The sequence below is a fragment of the Rana temporaria genome, chromosome 3 (genome assembly GCF_905171775.1).
Source record: "Rana temporaria chromosome 3, aRanTem1.1, whole genome shotgun sequence".
Lineage (NCBI taxonomy): Eukaryota > Metazoa > Chordata > Amphibia > Anura > Ranidae > Rana > Rana temporaria.
Window position 1 is genome coordinate 52,136,985 of NC_053491.1, and position 25,589 is coordinate 52,162,573.

The 25,589-nt window shown below is 41.4% G+C and overlaps 1 protein-coding gene across 1 annotated transcript in view; it reads right to left on the reverse strand.

Moving 5' to 3' along the window:
* Positions 1-25,589, reverse strand: part of EFL1 (elongation factor like GTPase 1) — a 623,792-nt gene that overhangs the window by 342,731 nt on the left and 255,472 nt on the right. The window contains exon 15 of the mRNA XM_040342558.1: positions 22,842-22,977. Coding sequence (XP_040198492.1) covers positions 22,842-22,977 — 136 coding nt within the window. The remainder of the gene's footprint in view (positions 1-22,841; positions 22,978-25,589) is intronic.

The following is a 25,589-nucleotide window of genomic DNA, read 5'->3' on the forward strand; positions in this document are numbered from 1 at the left end:
AATTATTTTTTTTTATTTGCTTTCTCTGTGTATGGCTATGTAAAAAACAAAAACAAAAAACACATGCAAACAAATATATTGTATTTCAGACAAATGGTCAAGCATAGGATATATTGTGCAGGCAGAAATGTATGTCCGACTACACAGTGGGGTTGATTTAGACCCCTCTCACACTGGGCCTTGGTCACGTTAGCGATAAAGCACTGTGCTTTAGCGCTGTTTAAGCTGCGCTTTTCAGGCGCTAGCAGGGCGCATTTAATCCCAAAGAAGAGGTTAAAAACTCCTGTGTTACGGTGCTTCCGAAAGCGTGTTTCAGGTGCTTCGGAAGCGCTGCCCATTCATTCCAATGGGCAGGGGCGTTTTGAGATTGCTAAATACAGCGTTCCCAAACCGCCCCAAAGATGCTGCTTGCAGGACTTTTTGGAATGTCCCACAAGCACAACGCCCTAGTGTGAAAAGTCACACTTGAATAATTGGGAGGCAGTTTTCAGGCGCTTAGAAGAGGCTATTTCCGGCTATACACCGCTCCTAATGTGCCCCTGCCCATTGAAATCAATAGGCAGTCCCGCCGAAACGCCGGCAAAGCGCCGCTGCAGTTTTAACCCTTTTTCGGATGCTAGCGGGGGTTAAAAGTGCCCCGTTAGAGGCTAAATAGCACAGCAAAAATAACGGTAAAGCGACGCTAAAAATATCGCCCGCCCACGCCCCAGTGTGAAAGTAACCTAACTAGAACTGGAGCGTGCAACATCTGATGCAGCTCTGCATAGAAACCAATCAGCTTCTAGGTTTATTTGTCAAAGCCCAATTAAACAAGCTGAAGTTATTGCCGTACACACAATCCAAATATCGGACAAAAAAGTTTGTCCGAGGAAGAATCGTACGATTTTCGGATCGAGAGCCGATCACGACAGTTCATCCGATATTATTCGATAGGACAAGCACGAACATTTTCCTCGTACAGTTTTCGTTTAGTCAGTATAGTTGTCGTCCGAAAATACAATACAAATACATTACAACACATGAAATCACTTCCGTTTTTTTTTTTTATGTCGTACGAGAATTTTTGTGACTTTAATAACCTATTCAATTTCTACTTGCGACTTTTAAGCGGAAAAAAGTCGTATGATATTCAGATCGTGTGTACAGGCCATTAGAAGCCGATTGTCTACCATGCACAGCTGCACCAGATTTTGCACTCTCCAGTTTTAGTAAATCAACCCCAGTGCCTTAAATCTTATAAACAATGGTGTTTATCACAGATTTAAAACCGATAAAAAAGCACAGTAAAAATTAAGTCAATTGTTTTCTCTGATGCCGTTTACTATCCTTTACATACTAGTTCAATTCCATGAAATATGCTTTTCTTTCTGAATTCTAATGTTAAACTTTCCTATTAATTAAAGCGGGAGTTCACCCATAAAAAAATGTTTACCCTTAGATTGATGCTCATTTTGTCCAGAGGAATCGGCTAGTTTTTTTTAAAATCGAAGCTGTACTTACCGTTTTAGAGAGCGATCTTCTCCGCCGCTTCCGGGTATGGGTCTTCGGGACTGGGCGTTCCTATTTTGATTGACAGTCTTCCGACAGGCTTCCGACGGTCGCATCCATCGCGTCACGAGTAGCCGAAAGAAGCCGAACATCGGTGCGGCTCTATACTGCGCCTGCGCACCGACGTTCGGCTACTTTCGGAAAATCGTGACGCGATGGATGAGACCATCGGAAGCTTGTCGGAAGACGGTCAATCAAAATAGGAACGCCCAGTCCCACAGCCCATACCCGGAAGCGGCGGAGAAGATGGCTCTCTAAAACGGCAAGTACAGCTTCGATTTAAAAAAAACTAGCCGATTCCCCTAGACAAAATGAGCAGGAATCTAAGGTTAAAAATTGTTATTTCCGGGTGAACCTCCACTTTAAAGCGCTATGTTTGATGAATGTACCTTTAGAAAAGAAAACATTTAAGAACATGTGAATTCAAATTTTTTGCAACTACTAAGGCCGGTTCACACTGATGCGACAATCGCTCGGACTTTGGAGCACATGTTGCATAAGAAGTCAGTCCCCATTTAGTGCAATGGAACGGTTCTGATCGGTGCGACTTTAGTCGCTCCAACTTAGAAAAAAGTTTTCTGCACTACTTTTGGTGCGACTTTGGTAAAATGTGCATTGACTTCCGTTAAAGAAGTTGCATGCAAGTTGTGCCAAAGTCGCGCTGGGGTCTGACTTTAAAGTCGCGGGCAGTGTGAACACAGGCTAAGGCCTCATTCACACAGGTGTACTTGCAGGGACACACGTCGGGCCATGTTTTCCCTGCACGTGATGCAAAGGTGTTCTGTGCATCACCATGCATCCCATTCACATCAATTGGGAGGCAGCAAATGCATGGACACAGCTGATGCTCCCGATCTGGCAGCCGCGTGGGTGCAAGTGCGGAACGCACACTGTGTTTGGGGACCTGCAACTGCACCAACATGACTGTCAAATTGCAAGCAGAGCCTGTGTCAGTGTAGCCGTTGCGTCCAAACTGACTTGCATGGGGATGCACAGAACACCTGTACAAGAAAAACATGGCCCTCACACAGGTGTACGCTTAAGCACGCCCAATGAAACAAGGCCTTAGGGAAAAACAACTGCTGAGCCCTAAGGACCAGAGGAATGTAAGAATCGATCTTTTTTTCCCATGGCAGTATTATTCCCCCTTCATTCTGAATATGTTAGCAGACAAAAGAAGCATCTAATGGGTCCAGAAGGCCTCCTTCCCTCCCATCCTTTATACACGAGCCTATGAGTGAAGACTTCTATACGAGTCAAATATTGGCTTCAATCCCTTGCACCCATACCAGCTGTACTGTGTACAGCGCACATCAGAAACCACATGTTTTGGTCATCCTTATGTAATTGCTGCTTTTCCCAGAAGTTTGCAGAAAGTGAGAGGTAAAGTTTTAGTAATCCTATACTTTGACCCAAGGCCCCATGCACACGACAAGCAAATGCAAACACATGTAAACTCAAGTTTTCAAAGGCAAAAAACGGTGTTTAAAACGCCCGTTTTTGCCGCGAATTTCGCAGCGTTTTGCCGCGAATTTCGCAGCGTTTTGCCGCGTTTGCGGCTATGAGCGTTCATAACAAAGACATTGTAGACCCTCCCACAGCTTTGAAACGCAAAAACGTTTGCGTCTGAACCCAAAATTTTGCGTCTGAAAAAACGAGCCTAAACCCAACTGCTTTAAAACGCAAAAAAACGTGAATGTGTGCATGGACACATAGGATAACATTAGATGTGTTCAGGGGCAGTTGAAAAAAATGCCCAAATTCCTCTGAACTCGAGTTTACCAGCGTCTCGTGTGCATGGGGCCTAAGCTTCTTATCTTCAGTGATATGCTATGAATACTTCTACATCAGTGCAGAGAATTAATTATTTTTCTTATTTCAATACTGGAACTAGTCATGTGATAATAGCAAGCAGTCCTTCCCACCCAATACTGAATTTGAAGATTTACTTGTAATGATATGTCTCAGTATCTGTAGCACAAAGCATGTAGGACTGCAAAAAAAAAATATAGATATAAAATAAGATCTCTTTCTATATACGAGGCTGACCTGAAATTGATTTTTCCTTCACCACTAAAAGAAAATTCACTTTATTTTGTAAAGTGGTGTATTTAAAATGCAAAGGAAATGTGTTCCAAATAAGCCATGAAGCCAAATAAACATTCAATTTAGACTCGTACTGAAATTAACTGTAACCAATGGTCTATGCAATTACTGAGAACTGGGACCAATTCTTTTTAATTTGTTCATAAACGATATAGAGTTTGGAATAAATAGTTCAGTCCCAGTGTTGGCTGATGATATAAAGCTAAGCAGAGCAATAACTTCAAAACAGGATACAGCAACTTTACAAAAAGGCCTAGTTAAAATGAGGGATGGGCAGCTATACGGCAGAAGAGGTTTAATATTGAAAAATGTAAGGTAATGAATGCACTTGGGAGCCAATAATATGAATGCAAGTTACTTGCTGGGGGGTTTGGGGGAATCTAGCATGGGAAAGGATCGGGGATCCTAGTAGATCACCGGCTAAGCAATAACATGCAATGCCAAGCTACATAAAGCAAGCCAAGCAGATAATTAGCATGCATTAAAAATAATATTTACTCAAGAGATAAAACTATAATTCTACCACTTTAGAAAACTCAGGACCGGCCATATCTGGGGTATGTCTGTCTAGTTCTGGGCACCAGTCCTCAGGAAAGATGTGCTGGAACTAGAGAGAGTCCAGGCGACAAAGCTAATAAGGGCCTGGAGTACCATAGTTATGAGGCCTGAATACAAACATTAAAATGATTCTGCCTGGAGAAGAGATGCTTAAGAGGGGATATGATCAAATTATATAAATATTTAAATGGTGACTCTAGCATTGGGGGAATTCTAAGATCTCTAAAGAAGATATGTAGCCGCACAATGAAGTTAGACGAGGGGCGGTTAAATCTGAAACTGCATAAAGGGGTTCTTGACTGTTAGAGCGGTAAGGATGTAAAACAACCTTCCACAGTTGGTGGTGTCAGGGGGGAGAGCAGATACATAAAAAAAATAAACTTAGCGAGCACACTATACAGGAAGATGGAAAGTGGCAGTGACAAATACACACAAACACACACACACACACACACACACACACACTGAAGTGGATGGACTGACATCTTTATTTAAACTTACCAACTTCTGTATGTTACTATGTATCATATAAGTTATCAAGCATTGTTCAATGAACTTGTTCAAATAAAGTAGACGTTCACCCTAACACTAAAACCTGTAAATCTATAGGCATCCACGATCCAAGACTAACCTATCTAGCCCATTAAAGAAGAAATTGCCATACATATCTTTTCTGAAATGAATGCAAAGTAACGTCACCCATAGACTTACTATTGGGCTTCCGTTGTCCGCTACCTCCACAGAGAAGCTCAGCGTGGGACCGGAGCAGCATTAAAAAAGATGCATAGCATAGCATCCAGGGCTAGATGGGTTAGTCTTAGATCGTGAATGCCTGTAGATTTACAGATTTTAGTGTTAGGATGAACTTCTACTTTAACCACTTGCCAACCAGGCCAATTCTGACATTTCTCTCCTACATGTAAAAAACATATTTTTTTTTGCTATAAAATTATATAGAACCCCCAAATATTATATATGTATTTTTAGCGGAGACCCTAGAGCAGTGGTTCTCAACTCCGGTCCTCGGGACCCACTTACAGGCCAGATTTTAAATATTACCTTGAGGAAAACGTTTCAGTTAATTTCAGTTATTTTGAAAACGTGACCTGTTGTGGGTCCCGGGGACCGGAGTTAAGAACCACTGCCCTAGAGAATACAATGGTGGTCATTGCAACTTTTCATCTCGCACAGTATTTGTGCAACAATTTTTCAAACACGTTTTGCATAATGTGAAAGATGATGTTAAGCCGAGTAAATAGATACCCAACATGTCACGCTTCAAAATTGCACACGCTCTTGGAATGGCGCCAAACTTTGGTACTTATAAAACCCCATAGGTCACGCTTAAAAATGTTTTACTGGTTACATGTTTTGAGTTACAGAGGAGGTCTAGGGCTAGAATTATTTCAGTTCAATATATTAGTTAAACCATAAAAATAAATAAAATAAAATTATTATTTTTATTAATAACAATAATACTAATAATAAAATAACACCCAAATAAACACCCAAACTTAGGGTTAGTGTGGATATTTATTATTATTTAAATTTTTTAAGGGGTAAAAGTTAAAGTTAAGGGTTAATTATTTATTGTTACTTAGTATTCATTTATAGAATTTATTTATTTTCTATGATTTCTATTTGTTTATTTGTTTTACATGTATTTATTATTATTCATATAATAATAAATAAAATAAAAATAAAATAATAAGAAATAACCCTAAGTGCCGGTTCACACAGGGGCAACCCGACTTACAGCGCGACTTTGCAAGGCAACTTCAGCGCAACTTGGAGCAACTTACAACACGACTAATGTTGCCTCCAGGACAAATGACTTTGGCTGTGGCCAATCACAGAATAATCAGTTCTGTGGAAGGGAGGGGTTCCAGAGATCCGACTTGGAGCCAACTTCCATTGAAATCTATAGGTACAAGTTGCCTAGAAGTCAGATTGAAGTAGTACAGGAACCTTTTCTGAAGTCAGAGCGACTTCAGTAGTGTACATTAAGACGGCTCTCATTCACTTCAATTGAATTTCTCATGTCGGGCAACTTGGGGCGACACAAGTCGGATCCCAAGTCGCGGTAGTGTGAACCGGCACTAACTCCAACTCCCAATCCACACACTAACCTAAACTGAACTCGAACCCCTTACCCGAACGAAAAAACATTATAATAAATGAATAATAATAAAAGAAGAAATAAAAGCTAATGGAAAAGCTTAAAAAAGCTGAAATACCTAGCAAGAAATGATGCAACACATAATAGTTTTCTCTATTGGAAAGTAAAAAATTGCCAAAGCCCAAAAACGCTGCATAGAAACGTAAAAAAAAAGGGCCAAAAAAACTGTTAAAGACGCTACGCTCAGGTGTGAATGCAGCCTCGGTGCTGCCACTCTCATGTAGGCTGAAACCCTCCTTCAGTGAGCTGCAGTGTCTGGAGGGGAAGCGGGTGAGACACAGATTTTTATCATTATTACTATGTGAATCACATAGCAAAATGGAGATTGTTTATACTGTCAGAGTTTTTAGATTTACTTTACGTGCAGTCACCTTCATCATCATGCCATAGCTTATATTCTTACTATATGCCATCGACATCAACAACAACATTAAAATTATCTACTCAGCACTACTCAAATACAGTAAGCATTATCATGTGGTAAGCTGTTAAATTTATATCCTATTTATAGCTAGTTTCCATTTACTGCCAAGATTACAATTTACAGTAAACTTGTATGTATGAGCACTAACATATGGAAAGTCTTTTGGTTTTACTTCAAGTGTTCATCCTTCTGGCAATTTATGTAGTTCCAGAAAAAAAATGTATATGCAAGGGTCTAATTGATGTCTCCTAGCAGAAGTAATAATGTTAATGTACTTAACACATCTAGATTGCTGTAGCCTATAATGGAAATGACATGTGCTCTGAGTGATTATTCCATCATTATAAATCAGCAGTGCTTTCTATAAATAGCCACAACTTTCCTTCATTACCGGGATTCCAGGTAATGCGGCTCTGAGTGCCTCGCTCGCTCTCACAATTCCACCTTCTAGTAAGCAACAACTAAATTCCAGTAAACTTTACATCACGTTCCCGATTTAGACTACTGGAGTAAAATAGGTGGGATTCTATGCATATATAAGCAGACTTCCAGGACTAGCTAAGCCTAATTTGCACAGAATGTGGGGAATGTGCGTGTTTACGCCCTGCACAGATGCCCAGGAAACTGGATTCCTCTCTGGGGGGTGAATAGTAACCCATCTAGGAAACTCCAACCAGGAAGCCTCGCACACTCCCTTCCCAATATCGAAGAGGCATGGGTTGGATATCTCTGTTGCACAAAAGATGGTTTCTATATTTGTAATTGGGCACATTGGGTAGTGATCAGTTTATTACGGTGTCTTTGGGAACCTTTTTTTTTTTTTTTTAACTCTGCAAGGTAAAGGCATCATGTGCTAGTATCAAACAAATGCCAAGGAAAAATCCTTGGGAAAAAGTTCAAGCTCTACAGATTAACCTCTCTAACAGTATGCGTTTAAAAAAAGGGGTTTAGTAAAACTGCAAGTATGATGAGAGGTTTCCTCCCCTGGTGCAGTTAGTTCCCGATAAAGGGGCACCAGGACAACGGAAATGTCTTCATTTATCAGTTGGCCTATATAGGAGAAACTTCTCTTATTTAAATTCATCATGTTAATTATTTAACATTCTAAAACCACATCTATCGTTTTAATGATATGTCTTTATTTATCTACAAAATAGTAGTATTTATTCTAAGAGGTCAGCTACCAGATTTTATCCATAACGAAATGTACCGTAATGTACTGAATTGTAATATTTATTTTCTGAAAAAAAAATATTTTAAAAAGGAAAAAAAAAAAAAACAGGGGTTTAATTGCACAAATTTGCAAATGCATGCAAAAGCTACAGGCCCCGGCAAGGCATCCTGAGATCTGTAGACCCAATTTCTAACTTATAAGAGGCTCCACAGTGTAAGTATAAGTTAAGGCCAATACACACGATCTGACTTTTTGACTACAAACCTCCGACAGACCTGTTTTTGCAGACAATCCGACCGTGTGTACGCTCCATCGGACAAACTTTTTTCGCTTTTTCATCGGACAAATGTTCGCTGTGTGAACAGACAAACTTTCCGACAACAAATGTCCGTCGGCTTATCCGATCATGTGTACACAAGTCCATCGGACTAAAGTCCAAAAACGCATGCACAGAACCAATTCTAAAGATCAGACAATAGCAGATGTTGAACAAAGGGTGGCGGTAAAGAGCAGAAAAACAACGTAGTGTGTCTATTACGTCACTATGTTCGTGTTGGTTGGCTGAAAAAGTCCTACCGGGTGTATGCATACCAAGTTCACGGACAACACCCTTCGGGGCAAAATCCACAGAAAAGTCAGTTGGAAGTCCGATCGTGTGTATGAGGCTTAACAGTATGCGTTTAAAAACAGGGGTTAAGTTGCTCAAATGTGCAAATGCATGCATAAGCTACATGCCCCGGCAAGGCATCTTGTGATCTGTAGACCCCTTTTCTAACTTGTTCCCTATCATTCCAGTTTACACCATCACCATGCACTGGTGTGTACTGAAAAAAGTGGTGAGATGCAATCCACCACATTGCACTGTGTTGTGGTAAAAAAAAAAAAAAAAAAAAACTAATGGAATACACCTTTGAGACATTTTAAAAAAGTTCAACCAAAAAAAATAAAATAAATCACCAGTGTAATGCATCTACACCACTGTCCTCATACCACACATCAGTTGGATACATATTAATACAATTGCTGGTATAAACAGGCAAGTATTAGTATTTACCAAAAAAAATAAAATATTACATGCATATTTTTTGCAGGTAAAACCATATGCATTCATTATTTATTTTTTTGCTAGGGACCTGTAAAGCATTGCTTCCCCGATCAGCAGTTGTGGGTGTAATGCAACAGTCCTGCAGACTGTCTGTGTAGCTGTTTGTCCTTACCCCTGAATGCTGTCAGACTTGTAGTTTTCCCATTCACAGAACACTGTTTCTTTTGTTTGTGACAGTGAGTGGGGGAATAAGATCCCCTGATCGCTGTCAAAATGGGGGCAAAAGGAGGGGGTTTGGGGGCCGATGCATGTTACAAAAGATAAACATCCTTTAAAGAGGAACTTTACACCCAAGCATGCTGCCATCTTAGCCTCTATTTGATCTGCACATATGATCAGTTACGGCACCAGCCATTTGGTGCTTGACAGTTAAGCCGACAGCACAAGCAACTGTGACATTTATCCGACAGGCTGCCAAACAAGCCACCAAGTCCTGTGCTTGTAATTCACACAGAAAAAATACAATTGTAGGTCCAGTTCACTTCTAGTCTTTTCAAATTGCTGTCAGTCAAGCCCTGATGAAGGGGGAGCATGGACCCCCGAAACATGTTGGCTACTTTTTTGGATTGTATCCCTGACTTTTAAAAGAATAAAACGTTGTATCTGGACCTCTTAGCAGTGATGTGGTACATCAAATTCAATTCTTATTACATTACATTAGAAGCCACAGAGACTGGGGAGATTCTCTGGGGTGTATAAGCCCCTTGCCCAGGAACAAGATCATTTACATCAACACCTTATGTTACCTTAATACAAGTAAGATAACCCTACAGGTCCAGCACCATCTTTCCACTTTCTTCAATTCATCTGCCAGTTAACACTGATGAGTTCCACTTTAAGCTCATGTATTCCACAAGCTGCCTCACTTTCTTTACCCTTGGCCATACCTCCTTTGTGATGTTCTTCTAATTTTATTCCACGTTAGACCTTTACATTCACCATCTTCCTGACACTTATGATTGATTCACTTCTTTATTTTCCTAATGTACTATATTGCTAAAATTGAAACCAAAGATTCCTATTTTCATCAGTCCATTTGTACATTTACATAAAAAAACAACCGGCAGAATCAGAAGTAAGACTAGTAACCGTGCCAAAAAAACACAGCATACCCATTCTCCAAACCACAGAGGTGTCGGCACAATGCTGGATGTGGGGAAAGTAGATAGTTTGTCTTTGTAAACATGTTTCTTAACAAAAGGGGATGATTATAAAAGCAGAACTCTACTGAAAAAAAAGGCTTTAGATCTGTTAGTATGTGATGACAAAATAATTTTAAACAAATGTGATTATTGTACAGGGGTCACATGCGAAATCAGATTGAACCTTCTTCAGAACATTCTGGCAGGGTTGCTGTTGTTTAAAAATGTTATATATATGCTTTTCACAGATGGTTTAAATTTTGGATCATTTTCCTTAAATCCGGGCTTACCTCGAACAATAGGTTTTAGATTTATCAGACTTTCAGACAGAAAGTCTGTAAAATGTGAAATATATCTTTATACTATGTCTGCTTTCTCAACGTATTTATATTTGGTAAAATAATAAAATATCTGTTATAGTCTGTCCCTCTCATATTATTTCTATGCCGGCTGTTTACTCAGAATTACTTTAAATAACTATTACTAGAACTAGTTTTATAAGCACTACAGGGAGACTCAGAACTAAAACATTTCCAATGTATTAGGTGCTATTCGTCCTTCCAATCCCCAGATAGTAGAGCATGGGTAGAAGAATGTTGACATACAGCCATCGCCAAGGTTAGTTAAATTTCCCACTGACTAGAACACCTTTGCATCTGGACAAAAAAACAGATGGAGTGAATCTGGGCCCGGTAAGCCAGGGACCGGCCGAGATTCGAACGATCTTTGGGCAGGCTGGCTGTACCCAAGTCAATTAATCAATCGACCGTGATACAACCAACCTGTCAGATCTTTCTACATGTGATTACTGCCAGAGGCAATATCCACTAGCAGTAATCATTGTGTTCTACAGGCTGTAAAGGCTACCCGCTGGAAGAACACAAAAGCGCTCTAGGAGGCATTTCCCCCCATCAACACGGACTATGGTGAAAGGAAACAAAATCAAAACATCTATGGGCTACCTTACAGTATATGGCCAAAAGTGTGTCTGTGTATGAACCTTTTCGACCAACTTTGGATGAATGTGTGTACACTTGAAAGCAACATAACTCTGGAATTTGACAAAACTATCCATGTTAAAGTTTTAACTACAGTAAACGTGATAAATTCTCGATATTGCTGGATAGGTCTAGGGAGCATAGACAAGTCGATTTATTCAAGTTTTTCTCTGCGCTGTTAGATCAGTCTCCAGTGTCTTCTCCCCCATGCTCCAGTGGCCTAAGTGGCCTCATGTCATCAAGATCAATATAGGGTGCATAGCCGTGCATTGTATATGAGGGTGCTGAGGAACAGTCAACCACCAAAGCAGTAGAGGGGTGTGCAGTCTGCCTGGATAGCAGAGCATCAGGTAATTGGGTGTGCTTTTACGCCCCACTAGACCTAAATGAGCAGTTAAGCCTTGGAGTGCAGACTCGGCCCGCTTTACGGAAATTTCTGATTTCCTGGAGTTGAGCTTTAATAGCATTTATTAATTAAATACATGCCAACGTGCTCAGGTTTTTAGGTTCTCATCTATGCATTAATATAATACACAAGACCATCGTTTTTTCTGTTACACAGTAATCTGGTCATCTAAGAACCTCTTACTTTCCTTGCAAGGAAGATGAATTCCCAAGTAGCCTACTGAAGACTCCTTGCTGTCAATGCCACACAGAAAAGTTGTTCTGTCAAAGTGTCAATACAAAGATTTTTTTATTTTTATTTTATCAAAGCCACCCCATTATATTCAAACATGGTTTGAAAGTTTGAATCTGGTAACAGCAATCATTTATTTTTACTATTTCCTTATCCTTTGTAGCATCCCACTGCTTCTGATTTATTTCAGACTGTTTGCATCCAATTCCTGTATACAAACTCCCGCTCAGACCGCATTGATTCATTATCACATTATTAGGCAGTGCTCAGCACACCACATCACCCGCTATGTGTCCCTCAGCCCGTCTTCAGCACAGCTGTACAGAAAGCAGCTCATTGAGCCGCGAAGGCACAGACACCAAGATGGTGGAGTCTGGATTAACACTGAACTATGGAAATAGGAAGAGATCGCCCGGCTGCCGCATGCCTGGCCCAAGTGGATAGCAGGCAAAAGCAGGCTCAGTTTGATTCATCCAGGCCATGCCCCCAACTTGTTGCACCCTGCCCCTGGGGATTAATCATGGAGGTGGCCTGGATGAAATCGAGCTAAGGCTGCTTTTACCTGGTAACCACTCGGGCTGGGCAAGGTGTGTGGTGGTTAGGCTATCTTTTTCTATTTCTGCAGTGTGCTTTGGGTCTGAATGAACATTTCCCTAGCCTGCACCCTCAATAGTCAGCAGCATCCAATTCATCAGACCTTGTCAGCCTGTCATGCTGCTTAGACCTACAAAGACTGATCTTGCATCTTCTTGGCAGCACTCTCAACCACTGGTTGTTTAGTAGTAAGGACTGTGTGGACACAATGGCTGCTCTCTGTCTGTTACTCCAGAGTGTTTGTGAATGCATTTTCACACACTTTATGTATAAAACTAATTACACTATGATAGTTTGCTGCACCATTTGTGGGTTTTTTTTGTCCTTGTATTTTATTTATTTTTTCTTATAGGGTTATACGTCCTCTTCTGTTAAACTATCCAAAACTAGCATTCGATTCACTCAAGTACTTAATGTATCAAATACAATTTATTTCTAATCGTAATGTCTTGTACTACCTGGATGCCACATATTTTTTTTTAAATCAAAACGACTTTTATTGAGCATAAAAAAAAAAAAAATGAACAGACGGGTGATAAGTGCAACATGCACTACAAGTACAAATAAATCCAATTGACATACATAAGGACATGTAAAAAAGGTGGTGGGAAAAAGCAAGGAGAGAGAATGTTGACGTGGCATAGGCCGTAGGACACCGAACAACAAGGGAGGGGAGAGAGTCTACAGAGGGAGTAGGCAGACGACGGACGGAAACCACGTCTAGTCCGCTGCATTGCAAGTGGAGGGGTCCTCCAGCCACCTGTCCCAGATCTTATTACATTTCTTTGGGCATCCCCTGCGAGTATAAATTACTTTTTTTATAGGGTAGGGTGATGTTGACTGCTCTGATTCATTGCTGTAGAGTGGGTGGAGCCCCTCTCATCCACCTTCTGGCGACCCGCATCCTAGCAAGGAATAACGTTTCTTGTAAAAATGTGTTTAGGTATTTTTCGCCTTCAGGGAGCGAGAGGAGCCCCAGTACACATTGACAGGGGCAGAAGGACACGGGGGAGCCCATGCGGTCTTGGAGGAACCGGACCACCTGGGTCAAGTTCAGAGCAAGTGAAAGAAGGAGGCGTCGGAGTGGCCACAGCTAGGGCAGTTGGGGTCATGGTCTCGCCTGAATTTGGAAATGCGGTAGGGCGTCAGATATGACCTATGAAGAATAAATAGGTGGGTGAGGCGGTCACAGAGTTTAGGGGAGAAAGTTTTGCAGTTGGCGAGGGCCTCTCCCCAGTCCTCGTCAGTCACCAAGGCTCCCATCGGGCTTTCACCCGGTAGGACACGGTGGTCGCAACGGGCTGAAGGAGGTACATATAAAGTTGGGAGATGAGTTTCTGGATGCCACATATTACTAGTTTTGCTTTCTTTAAATTCAATGAGTTTGCATGAAAAAAAAAAATAAATAAAAGATTTTTATGTATCAGCTACCCTAGACCAAGCACATAGGAGGTAGAAAAGCCAGACACCTATCTAGAATGTCAAGTTGGTGTCCACTTTTGAAATAAACAAGGTCTCATAATTAGAAAAAACAAAAAACGTACAAATGGAAGCTATTCTATTACTTAAGAACTGGCATGGTCAAAGCCAAATGGGAGAGTTTAATTCACAGAATGCCCAACACAATACAGACCTTTACTGTACTTTGCCCTGCATAGTTTTGCAATACTGAGCCCTACTACACAGTTAATTTGGTGGCTCCAATTTAAAATAAGTCCCAGTTGAATGAAGAATCTGCAAGGTAAAATATGGTGCATATGCATTTCTGTAGTCTGACTTTTCTGTGAAGCGTATTAACTATGCAATGTATTTAGCATTATGTAACAGAAAATACTTACCTGGTAGCAATCCTATTCATTCAAATATGACATACACATGAAAACTTTAAACATTTAAAAGGCAGTTGAAGGTTTGTCACGTCCATGCATTGTACTGCCTTTGTTCATTTTAACATGTTGTGACATAGGACTTTGAGCTGTACGTCCATCTGCAATGAGCCGTTTGTTTCAATATAATTTTCATATGCCAAGCTCTTATTTTTGGCATTTGTATGCATAAAGCTTTATATAATTAGCATAATGCATGGATTATTAAATGGCAGGTACACATGATCAAATGCCACCGACTAAGGAATTTTTTTAGTGATCAAGAAAAAATAAAATAATCATCTTTTCTTTGCCATTATGGCCTTTGTTTGAAACCCAGATTTTTTTTCCTCTTTACTTGATCTTTAATGATTTATTAGCATTCCCACAGTCCACGCCACGCAGAGCCATTTCCAGTTAAAATCAATGCTGTATGTGTTAGAGCTTAAATGACCAAAAGCAGGATATTCTGCAGGATTTAAGTTCTCACCAATGACCACATTGTAATGTTCGTTTCCTCAATTTATAGCTCTCACATCAAAACAGTTCTTTGATCATTAAAGCCTGCTAAAGACCAAAGGTAGCATGGAACATCTTGTTAGGCCCTAGCACATTTTGCCTTGTTAGTAACCACCTACAGAAAGCCCAAATTGCGTTAGCGGATGAAAATAACATTGAGCATTTAGTCACCTTGGCTTCTAAGTGTTGCATTAACCATTTTCACAACTGAGCTGGTGGTTAGGTCGGCAGCTACATGGTTAAACCTAGGAAATACACCCATCCATGATTAAACCTTCATTTCATACACTGACCATTTAATTGCAAAGGGCGATGCTACTAATCTGCAACGCAGCTTCGCTAATTTGCAGAATCATTTGTAAGAAATGTCTCTATATGGCTGCAGAAACCCATTTTAGCTTACTTTGAAGAAGTAAAACACATTATTATAAAACAGGAGTCCTTGCTAACCGCCATGACAAATGCAGAATACTCATTGCTTCTGTTAGTCTCCTTGGCGTGTGAGGGGGGAAAGATTGTGTCATTTTGCTCCCACTAGGGAATACCAGCTATTGAATAAGAAGCAGTGGCAGTGTGTGCTTTGCTCAGACATGGTCCTCCGAGAGACAGTATTGACTTCACATGACAAAATCACTTTGTTACCTCTAAGCGCAGTTTTGTGAGGTCAGGGGTGATTTACCGATCCCAAGTCAAGGTTCAAAATTAACTATTTCAGCTGCACATTGTGAGGAATTATGACGTTGTTCTTTATTTCTAGTGCAAAAACATTTCTATGGAAAATTATTCCACATATAACCAGTTTCCAGACTAAGCTTACTGGGTCATTCTACCTAAGGCCAACAAAAAGACAGGTCAATAAAAGAGCTGTAAATCCTTGGCAAAGTTACTGCATGCCCGAAGCTGGTGCAACTTTTTCCTAGATGTGTTAAAGGCTCACTTCCTTTTTGAAAGGTAATAAAAATAATATTTCGCCTTAATTGTCACAACCAGTGTTAATTTCGTCAATTAAAATGTTTTTGTCAAAGTTTTCGTCAGCGGCATTTTCATAGTGACAAAATTGAAAAGAAAAAAGGACAGAACATTTTCGTTCACTGACCAAAACTATGACGAAAATGGAATCCAATTTCCGAAAACGGCAAGGAGGGACAAACTTCCGGTTGTTACGGAGCTCTGCCCGCTTCCGCTGCCAGCAAGCACTGTGTGCACAGTGACGACTGTGAGCGACCAAAGCAGCACTGTGCATTACAGCCAGGCCTCCTGAATCCCGACAAGACACAGCAAAAGCTGTGGTCTGCAGAGAGCTTCCAAAGCATCAGAGGGATCTCATTGTTAAAAGGCATCAGTCAGGAGAAGGGTACAAAAGAGTTTCCAAGGCATTATATATACCATGGAACACAGTGAAGACAGTCATCATCAAGTGGAGAAAATATGGCACAACAGTGACATTACCAAGATCTTCAAACTCCAAAATTCAGGAAAAAAGACAAAAAGAAAACTGGTCAGGGAGGCTACCAAGAGGCCTACAGCAACATTAAAGGAGCTGCAGGAATATCTGGCATGTACTGGCTGTGTGATACATGTGACAACAATCTCTCGTATTGTTCATATGTCTGGGCTATGAGTGGCAAGACAGAAGCCTATTCTTACGAAGAAAAACATCCAAGCCCGACTAAACTTTGCAAAAACACATCTGAAGTCACCCAAAAGCATGTGGGAAAATATGTTATGGTCTGATGAAAGATATGTTTGGCACAAAAACAACACTTCACATCACCAAAAGTATACCATACCCACTGTGAAGCATGGTGGTGGCAGCATCATGCTTTGGGGCTGTTTTTCTTCAGCTGAAACAGGGGCCTTAGCCAAGATAGATGGAATTATGAACAGTTCCAAATACCAGTCAATATTGGCACAAAACCTTCAGGCTTCTGCTAGAAAGCTGAATAGGAAGAGGAACTTTATCTTTCAGCATGACAAGGATGTAAAACATACATCCAAACCAACAAAAGAATGGCTTCACCACAAGAAGGTTAAAGTTTTGGAATGGCCCAGCCAAAGCCCAGATCTTGAAAACCTGTGGGGTGATCTGAAGAGGGCTGTGCACAGGAGATGCCCTTGGAATCTGACAGATTTAGAGTGTTTTTGCAAAGTACAGTGGGCAAATATTGTCAAGTCAAGATGTGCCATGCTGATACTCATACCCCAAAAGACTGAGTGATGTAATCAAATCAAAAGTTGATTCAACAAAGTATTAGTTTAAGGGTGTGTACACTTATGCAACCATACCATTTTTACTTCCCTCCACCTAAAAGATTTCAGATTGTTGTTCAACCGAGTTGTACAGTTTATAGGTCACATTAAAGGTGGAAAAAATTCTGAAATTATTTATCTTTGTCTCATTTTGTTTACATCACAGAAACCTGACATTTTAACAGGGATGTGTAGACTTTTCATATCCACTGTATAGGCTGCCAAGTTACTGGAGCCAGACAGGCAACTAGCATGTTCAGAGAGTAAAATCTACAATGGAGTCATGAATATCAGCACAGGCTTCCGTTAAAAAGACACAAGTGTATATAAAGTGTAACCCAAGGCAACTAATTATAGTAAAAGTTTAGCCAAATTAGACAGATTTGGCAATTTGTGAGCAGTGGCTTTGCCCCAGAGCTTTATGCTCCTTGCTATTAAATTTATTTTGATTCCTCATGGCTTTAGAACATGAATAAACAAAGCAAGTAGAAAAGTTAAAACTGCAATAAACCGGTCATTTAAAAGGAACATACAAATAATGAGATTCCCTTCTGTTGCAATAATTGTTCATGTTTACTTTTCAAGCGATTGAAAATATCAGGTTGCCCCACAAAGATCTGCTCCAGCTCTGAAAAGAGACTGACTTAAAAAAAAATAGAAATAAGAACTTTGCACATCTGGAAGAAATTTCAACTTTCCATGACACAGTTTAAGTTTTGGAAACTTAATTTCCACTATATTTCACATCAACAGATGGCAGACAAACACGGCCTATTTTTAGACCATTGTATCTTTTGATTGGAAGTTTACAAAATGCCACAACATATAAGAATCAGACTCTGGTAACATTTAACTTTGTCCCTGTATAAAATCAAAGTAGGCAATGTGATCTCCCAACAATTATCTGTTCTATTTCATTGTACTCTCCTGAGGAAAGTTGTCTTGGAAGCATCATTCTCAAATATAATTCCAGTTAATCACATGAACTATTATAAATAATATTAATATATGTATTTCGTTTCTGAAGCCCAGTGGCTCATGTTCTCAAAGGATAAACTGCATTTTACAAACAACAGAGAGCCTTGTAAGCAGCCTGTGGCTTATCCATATATTTGCAAATGTGTGCAACTAATCCTCTGCTTTTAACATACTAAGTTAGACAGTTGAATTCGGCGTGCAATTTGGTTGGTAAGTTTGAGCCTGGTTACTACGCTATACAACTTTATTTATTTACTTATACATACTGTTTGCATCAACTCACATCTCATTTAAAGTCCCAACCCTTTCTCTCTTTGCATTTTACAAACAAATTACACAGATTTTTCCATTTTAACTGCAAATGAGGAAGACCTATGCAGTAAAACATGGTGCCCCCCTCATTCCTGTCTAGGCTGCCCAGCACCCTGCAGGCAACACATGGTCACGGGGCACACCCCAAACCAGCCCCTGTAATTTAAGGTGACCAGATTTTTTAAATGAAATCCGGGGACATATTTTTTCTTTACTAGTAATGGCAACAATCATTGACTCTCTGCCTGTCGCCGCCCGCCTCACAGCCTTTTAAGTCTCACTCTCCAGGCCCCCGGCTACTACTGGGTGGGGAGCGGAGGAAGATCTTCCTCCGCCAGGGAAGGCAAGGAGATAGGCAGGTGGCTGGCCAGGATTTGAGTCAAGGCAGAAGAACATGCGAGCGAAGCTGAATGGGCATGCACCCAAAACTGAAGAAATATTCACTCCACTCCGACCAGCACATGATCATCAGAAAGGGGCACAGATCATGGGAAAAATACATCCCCCTAAGCTAGTAGGCACGGCGGAGCGGGGGGTGTAATTCTAATGTTTTTATTTTAATTCTACAGTGACTGTCTTTGAAATTGCTCCTGCCCCCTATTAAATCCAATCTGGGGACAAAACCAGGGACAGACTTGGTCCGGGGACAGTGTCCTCAATCAGGGGACTGTCCCCTGAAACTGGGGATGTCTGGTCACCCTACTGTAATTCATAGTATAGGGAGAATAGTGGCAGGTTAGGGTAGTATAGGGTGGTATAGTGGTAGGTTGAGGTGGTAGAGGGCAATTTAGGGTGGCACAGGGCAGGTTTGGACTCTATGTAGTGACACTGCACTGCATTTACTTACAGCATGCTTCATGCCTGCATATGAGCAGGACTGCTGTGTCCTCACCTCTCATCTCCTTCAGTTGCAGGATCAGCAATAGGGAAGGAGTCTGTTGGAGGAGTGGAGGAGGCCACATTCCCAGCTCCATCCACCAACTCTGGCTCACTCTGGGATATTGACCTGACTGAGGAGTGTTACAGGCAGCCTACCCCGCATGGCTGAGTGCCGTGCCTGCACCACTACAAGCAATAAAGTACAGTGTTTAGCAGAAGCTCCGGTGTCACCCCTCTGGTGGGTGTCACCCAGTGTGGGCCGCCCCCACCCCCATAGCAATGCCACTGATACAGTTGAGGATTCAAAAATGATGTTGGTCTGTGGCCTTCTGCTCTGGGATGGAATATAATACTGTCATTAAAGGTCAGTTCATTACTAAAATCACAGTGTATATATGGGCATATCTTTTATGCAGTGGTTACTGGGCTGCTTTCAAACTGATCTGCAGGTGCAGAGCAGTTTACCTGCGGGGTACCTGCACTGAGCCATAGACTTCTGTTATTATCTGCGAGTTTAGTGAGCTTTCTGAAAGTGCACCAAACCTGCAGAATATAATAGAAGTCTATTGCAAAGTGCAGGAAAGCCAAAGGTACACTGTGTTACACCCATGGTGGGGGTAAACCGCAGAGCATCAGTGTGAAAGCAGCCTTGGGCCCCTTTCACATGGTCAGTCTGACAGTGTGACCAATAGGACCCTCCATTCACCTCTAAGTAGTGGCAGACATAAACCGACTTGTGTTCTACTTCCAATACGATCTGATAAAAGGTATTGCGGGCTGTGCATATGCAGAGCAGACACGGACATGCCATCCATCGCTCTGCTCATTGTGGCCCGCGACCGGTTACCAAGTCGCCTAAGTGGCCCTCGCTCTTCAAAAGGTTGCGAACCCCTGACCTAAACCAAGTGATGGTTTGGCCATGGGCTGGCAGTTTAAAGCAAACCTGTGCTTTGACTATCCAGGGTAATACAAAAGGTTTTCTTTAATACCCCAGTCTCCCTCCAGCAGTATATACAGTATTTTCCTTTCCTTCCCCAAGGCTACATTCAGCAGAGGAAGCTGAAGGAAATTTCTGATGGTACTTCCAGTCATGAAAGACCATGTAAAAGCTTTGAGACAACCCGTGTATGATGGGTTCATAGCCATTTGTAAAGTGACTCATAAATGACATGAGACTCTCCCCTGGGCAGCATAAAGAAGGCAAAAATAAACACATTTCTAGAGGTATTAACTTAAAGCGGAGGTTCACCCTAAATTTTATGTTTGTCTAAATTTTACCACTAGCCATCGTTCAAGCACAATCCGTTTATTTTTTTTTATCCGATTCCTTACCTTTGTAATGCCGCATTTAGTGTTGTGTAAACATCCCTTGTAATAGAAAAAAAGCATGACAGGTCCTCTTAAATATGAGATCTGGGGTCAAAAAGACTTAGATATTAGACTTAAATGCAAAAAAATGCTATGTTGCCCTCACTCGTATCCCAGCCGAGCAGGGGACAGGACCCGATCGCCTCCACCGCTACCGACTGGTCCGGTAAGCGGCGGGAGGGGGGCCCCTCTACCGCCGCCGATAACGGTGATCTTGCAGCGAATCCACCACGGAGACCACCATTATCGTTTACAGGACCGCTCACAGTAAAGATGGATATTTCGGCTGTGGCAGCAGCTGCTGCCGTTACCGTGATATCTATCTTTAAAAACAGGACATATATAGTCGTGAGCGGGTCCTTAAGTGGTTAAAATTATCCTAATGCTTTGTCATATTACTAAACACAGTAGCTTAAAACAAAATATCTGCACATTTGTTTCTACCATAGGGGAACACATATGCTATGCGTTGTTGGGGTCATTTTCATTAGAATACAAAAGGCATTTACTACCCTCCTGTCAACAGGAAAGGGAAAGGAAAGGGAGCAGTAGAATTGTAAGTAACTAAACTTAATTTTGGGAGGTATGAAAGGAACTTTTTAAAGGTAAGCAAGGTACCCAAAAAATTCCTTGACAGAAAGTAGACTATTTGTTACATTTATTGAACATTCACACTGGTCCATTACAAAATAAAATAATATATACTGTATATACTCGAGTATACGCTGAGTTTTTCAGCACTTTTTTTTATGCTGAAAAAGCCCCCCATGGCTTATACTCAAGTGAGGGTGGAGTTCGAGTGTTCTCTGGTCTCTCTGACCGCTGGCGATCCACCTTTAGACGTCTAACAGTGGCCTTCAGTGTTTCGGGGGTCGCCGCCATTTTGTTGTAGCCACTTGGCGAGGCTGCAGATGGGCACAGTGAGGCAGCAGATAGGCACAGTGAGGCTGCAGATAGGCACAGTGAGGCTGCAGATGAGCATGGTTTACCAGTAGCTGTTGCATTTCCCACCCTAGGCTTATACTCAAGTCAATAAGTTTTCCCAGCTTTCTGTGGTAAAATTAGGTGCCTCGGCTTATAAATCGGAGTTTGATTGCCATCACAGGGTTTTCATTCATTATATTTAGCGAGACTTTCTATCCTTGTATATACTTGAGTATACACGGTAATTGTATTTGAATTCTAATTACATTTATTGGTCAACGTAGTCTACAGTTTCCTCATATACTGCTGCTCTCCAACCTAAAATGGCAGCCAGCGCTCCTAGGATCACAGAAGACCCCAGTAAGCAGTGTGCTTGGGAGGCAGGCAAAAATGATTGGGCAACATCACAGCAAATCCAACATGAAAATATCAGCAGACTTTTCTATGTTTGTGGGCCCCCCAAGCATTCGCCTAGATCACCTATTGAGAGCCCTACACATCTTACTTCTGCTATAAAGAACTGTGATAGTGTCAATCAAACGAATGCATTAGCAGAAACCTGTAATGTATATAATGATGAGCAATACATCTTAACACAATAAAAGTTCCCAATTGGTCAGCAGGTAACCTGTTCACATGGCTTTTTTTTTCTTTTTTTTAATAAAAGGGTTGTTTAAATGGTTTCACCCATTTGAAATTGTGAGATATAAATATAAGCATCCATCTACTAAGCACAATACAATCTAAGCAATGTAAACCGTAATGTGTCTGGACAGCTTTACATAATATCTGTGCCATCACATTATACATGAAAAAAAAATCCACATGACATAAGGGAAAAAAAAGCAACAGCCTAAAAAACTGAGCATGAATAAAACAAAAAAAAAGGGGAAAAAAAAAAAGGAAAATGGGAAATGATGCTGTTGACACCTGAAGGGCTGCAGGTGGAGTTTTGCCTGTGGCTAAAGTGTGGTACATTACTCATCATTTGTAACAATTATCTTTATAGTACAGGAAACAAGACAGATGGAAGCAGTGCCAATACACTTAAAACACACAGTGATGGCAGAAAAAAAAGTTTTGAGGTTTAATAATTTAAGAATCAATATTTGTGTACTACTATGGATGGTGGGCCAAAAATTACAAGCAATTTTTTAATGAGTTTTTGGAGCACAACACTAAAGGTAATGTTCTGTTAACTGTAGCATCTGTAGCAGACGTTTACGGCAATTTAAACAAATTGGAAACTATGAATATATAAAGACATGCATAAAGACATACCCAAAACATTGCCAGCTGGTACTTCATCCAAGTCTTCAAGCTCACGACCCATAAGAAGATAGAGGTTTTGTAAAGTACAGCAAGCCATGTGAGGAATGGCAGAGATGTCAGCAGAGAAGGAACACTCAGATGGTAGCTAAAAGAATTAAAACATGAATGCCATCAGCTTTTTTTTCCACACCAACATATAGTAACACTAGACAATACCTTGTACAACACCAAAGGCTTACAGCAGGGGAGGCCAACCAGCGGCCCTGGGGCCACATGTGTCCCGCGAAGCCCTCTGATGTGGCCCGCGACCTGCTGCTCTGGAACGGTGGGTTGGCTAGCCCAGATCGCAGGTTGCCGACCCGCCATACCGCAGCATCAGTGTTGTGAATGAAGCTTGTGGTGGAGGAAGAAAGCGGCTGCGGAGCAGAGCCCCATAAGCCGATGCGTCCTCTACAGTGCCGGCTTTTGGTCAGTTCAGCTAACCTGCAGGACAGACACAGGTGCACTACACTGCACCCGCGGTATGGTTAAACCGCAGCACATCAGTGTGAAAGCAGTCTTAGGCCCTTTTCACACGATCAGCCCGATCAAACGGGACCCTCAATTCACCTCTATAGATCGACAGGTGTCAGTTTACGCCCGCCTACCTCCAATCCGAAAAACAGAAGGGAATTTGTCCCCTTCCATCTGGGTGGATCGGAAGGGTCTATAGAGTAGCCGTGACCTTTCATCCACCCGCTTTAAGTGGCCTGGCCCTCGCTCTTCAAATGGTTGGGCACCCCTGGCTTACAGAATGCATCAATTGCAGGAGTCAGGTAGCCAATACTCCTTAAAAATGACAGCTGATGGGTCATGGACTGGACAGACGGACCCCTGCGGTCCTTATTAATTTGTCCATCCCTGGTTTACAGTGTAGTGTCTCTTCCATCAACATACAATAATAACTCACATACACACCCACAGGTCAGTTGAGTCACAACCTTATTATATTCACTATACGGCCAAATGTTTTTGAACTGACCATCACACCTACATAAACTTGTTGGGCATCATTTGTCATAACCTATGAGTACAACGTCCAAAAAGCTGATGTAGCTGTAATAGTCAGTTCTCCAAAAATATTTATAATGTCCAAAAATGATTGGCATTCATAGAGAGTTGACCATCTCTTCACATCTATAACAGCAAAACAGCATTTATGAGGTAAGGTATCAATGTTGGACGAGAAGACCTGACCTGCAATAGGCATTTCAAATAATCCCAAATGTGTTTAGTAGAGTTGAGGTCTGGGAACTGTGCAGGCAACTCAAGTTTCTCCACTCCAACCTGGTCAAACCATGCCTTTTTGGACCTGACCTTGTGCATAAGGGCATGGACCTGACCTTGTGCATAGGGGCACAGTCATGCAGGTACAGAAAAGGGCCCAGTTCCAAATTGCTACAGAGTTTAAGGCACGCAGTTGTGTAAATGTCTCTGTATGCTTAAGAAATTCCAGTGCCTTTCAACGAACAATAATTTTGGTCTTTTTGTATATACTTTCTCTAAATGCAGTTTTCAGCTTAAAAAAAGCCACCCACACTAACAGTAGCTCATCTTTAAAGCCATCCATCAAAAGGAAAATGTTACTGATTTTTCGGCCTGACGCACACTGGACGTTTTTGGACATTTTTACAGCCAAACTCTCCAGCATGTTATCCTATGGCTGCTATCAACTGTTTTTGGCTGGGGCGTTTTTTGCCTGTAAAAAAAACCCAAAATAGCGGGTTCTGAGAGGAGGTGGCTTTGACAAAGCACTTCCATAGTGTGAAACGCGTCAACCTACCTGCATTTCCCCTGCCTGTACTCATCCAGTGCTTTAAATATTTATGCTTCAATAAATACTTTCTACTTTACTCTCTGTGTGGGTGTGCTGCCGATCTGAACATTCTCTGTTTCGGGTTCCGAGAGGAGTTTTTTACAGGCGTAACGCCGATAAACCTTTAAAAACATGGCCCACCAGCATTTAAAGTTTTTGATCCCATAAAAAAAAAAAAAAAAAAAGCTTAAACTGCTAAACACTAAAAAATGCTATTGCAAGAAAGGTTAAAAAACACTGGTAGCTTTGCAGTGAGTTTTTCAACATCATTATAAAGTCCAGTGCGCATGAGACCTTATGATTGAGAAGGAGTGATATAGTGGCAAGTAATTTCTATCTATAAGTTTTTAAATCTTTTATGGACAAATTGGCCAAAGAAATAGCAGTCCCTTGATTCATTTGATAATTTCCCTTTAATAACATGCTCAACAGTTTTATTTGCAATTAAAGTGGTTGTAAACCCTTACAGACCACTTTGACCTACAGGTAAGCCTAGATTGAAGCTTACCTGTAGGTGCAAAAAATATCTCCTTGATCTACACTGTTAAAGTGGAGGTTCCGCAAATTTGTTTTAAAAAAAGCCAGCAGCTACAAAATACTGCAGCTGCTGACTTTTAAAAAATGGACACTTGCCTGTCCAGCACGCCTGCGATGTCAGCACCTGAAGCTGAGCAATCGCTCGGTCCTCGGCTGCTTCCGCCGCCATTCTCGGTGAGGGAATCAGGAAGTGAAGCCTTGAGGCTTCACTGCCCGATTCCCTACTGTGCATGCGCCAGGATCGCGGTGCGCCATCACTGGTCCCCGCTCTCTCCTGGAAACAGTGTTTCCCAGAAGACAGCGGGGGGGGGGGGGGGGGTGACGTGCAAGGCTGGATTCCCCGCGGAAGTCAGAACCCGGAGGTG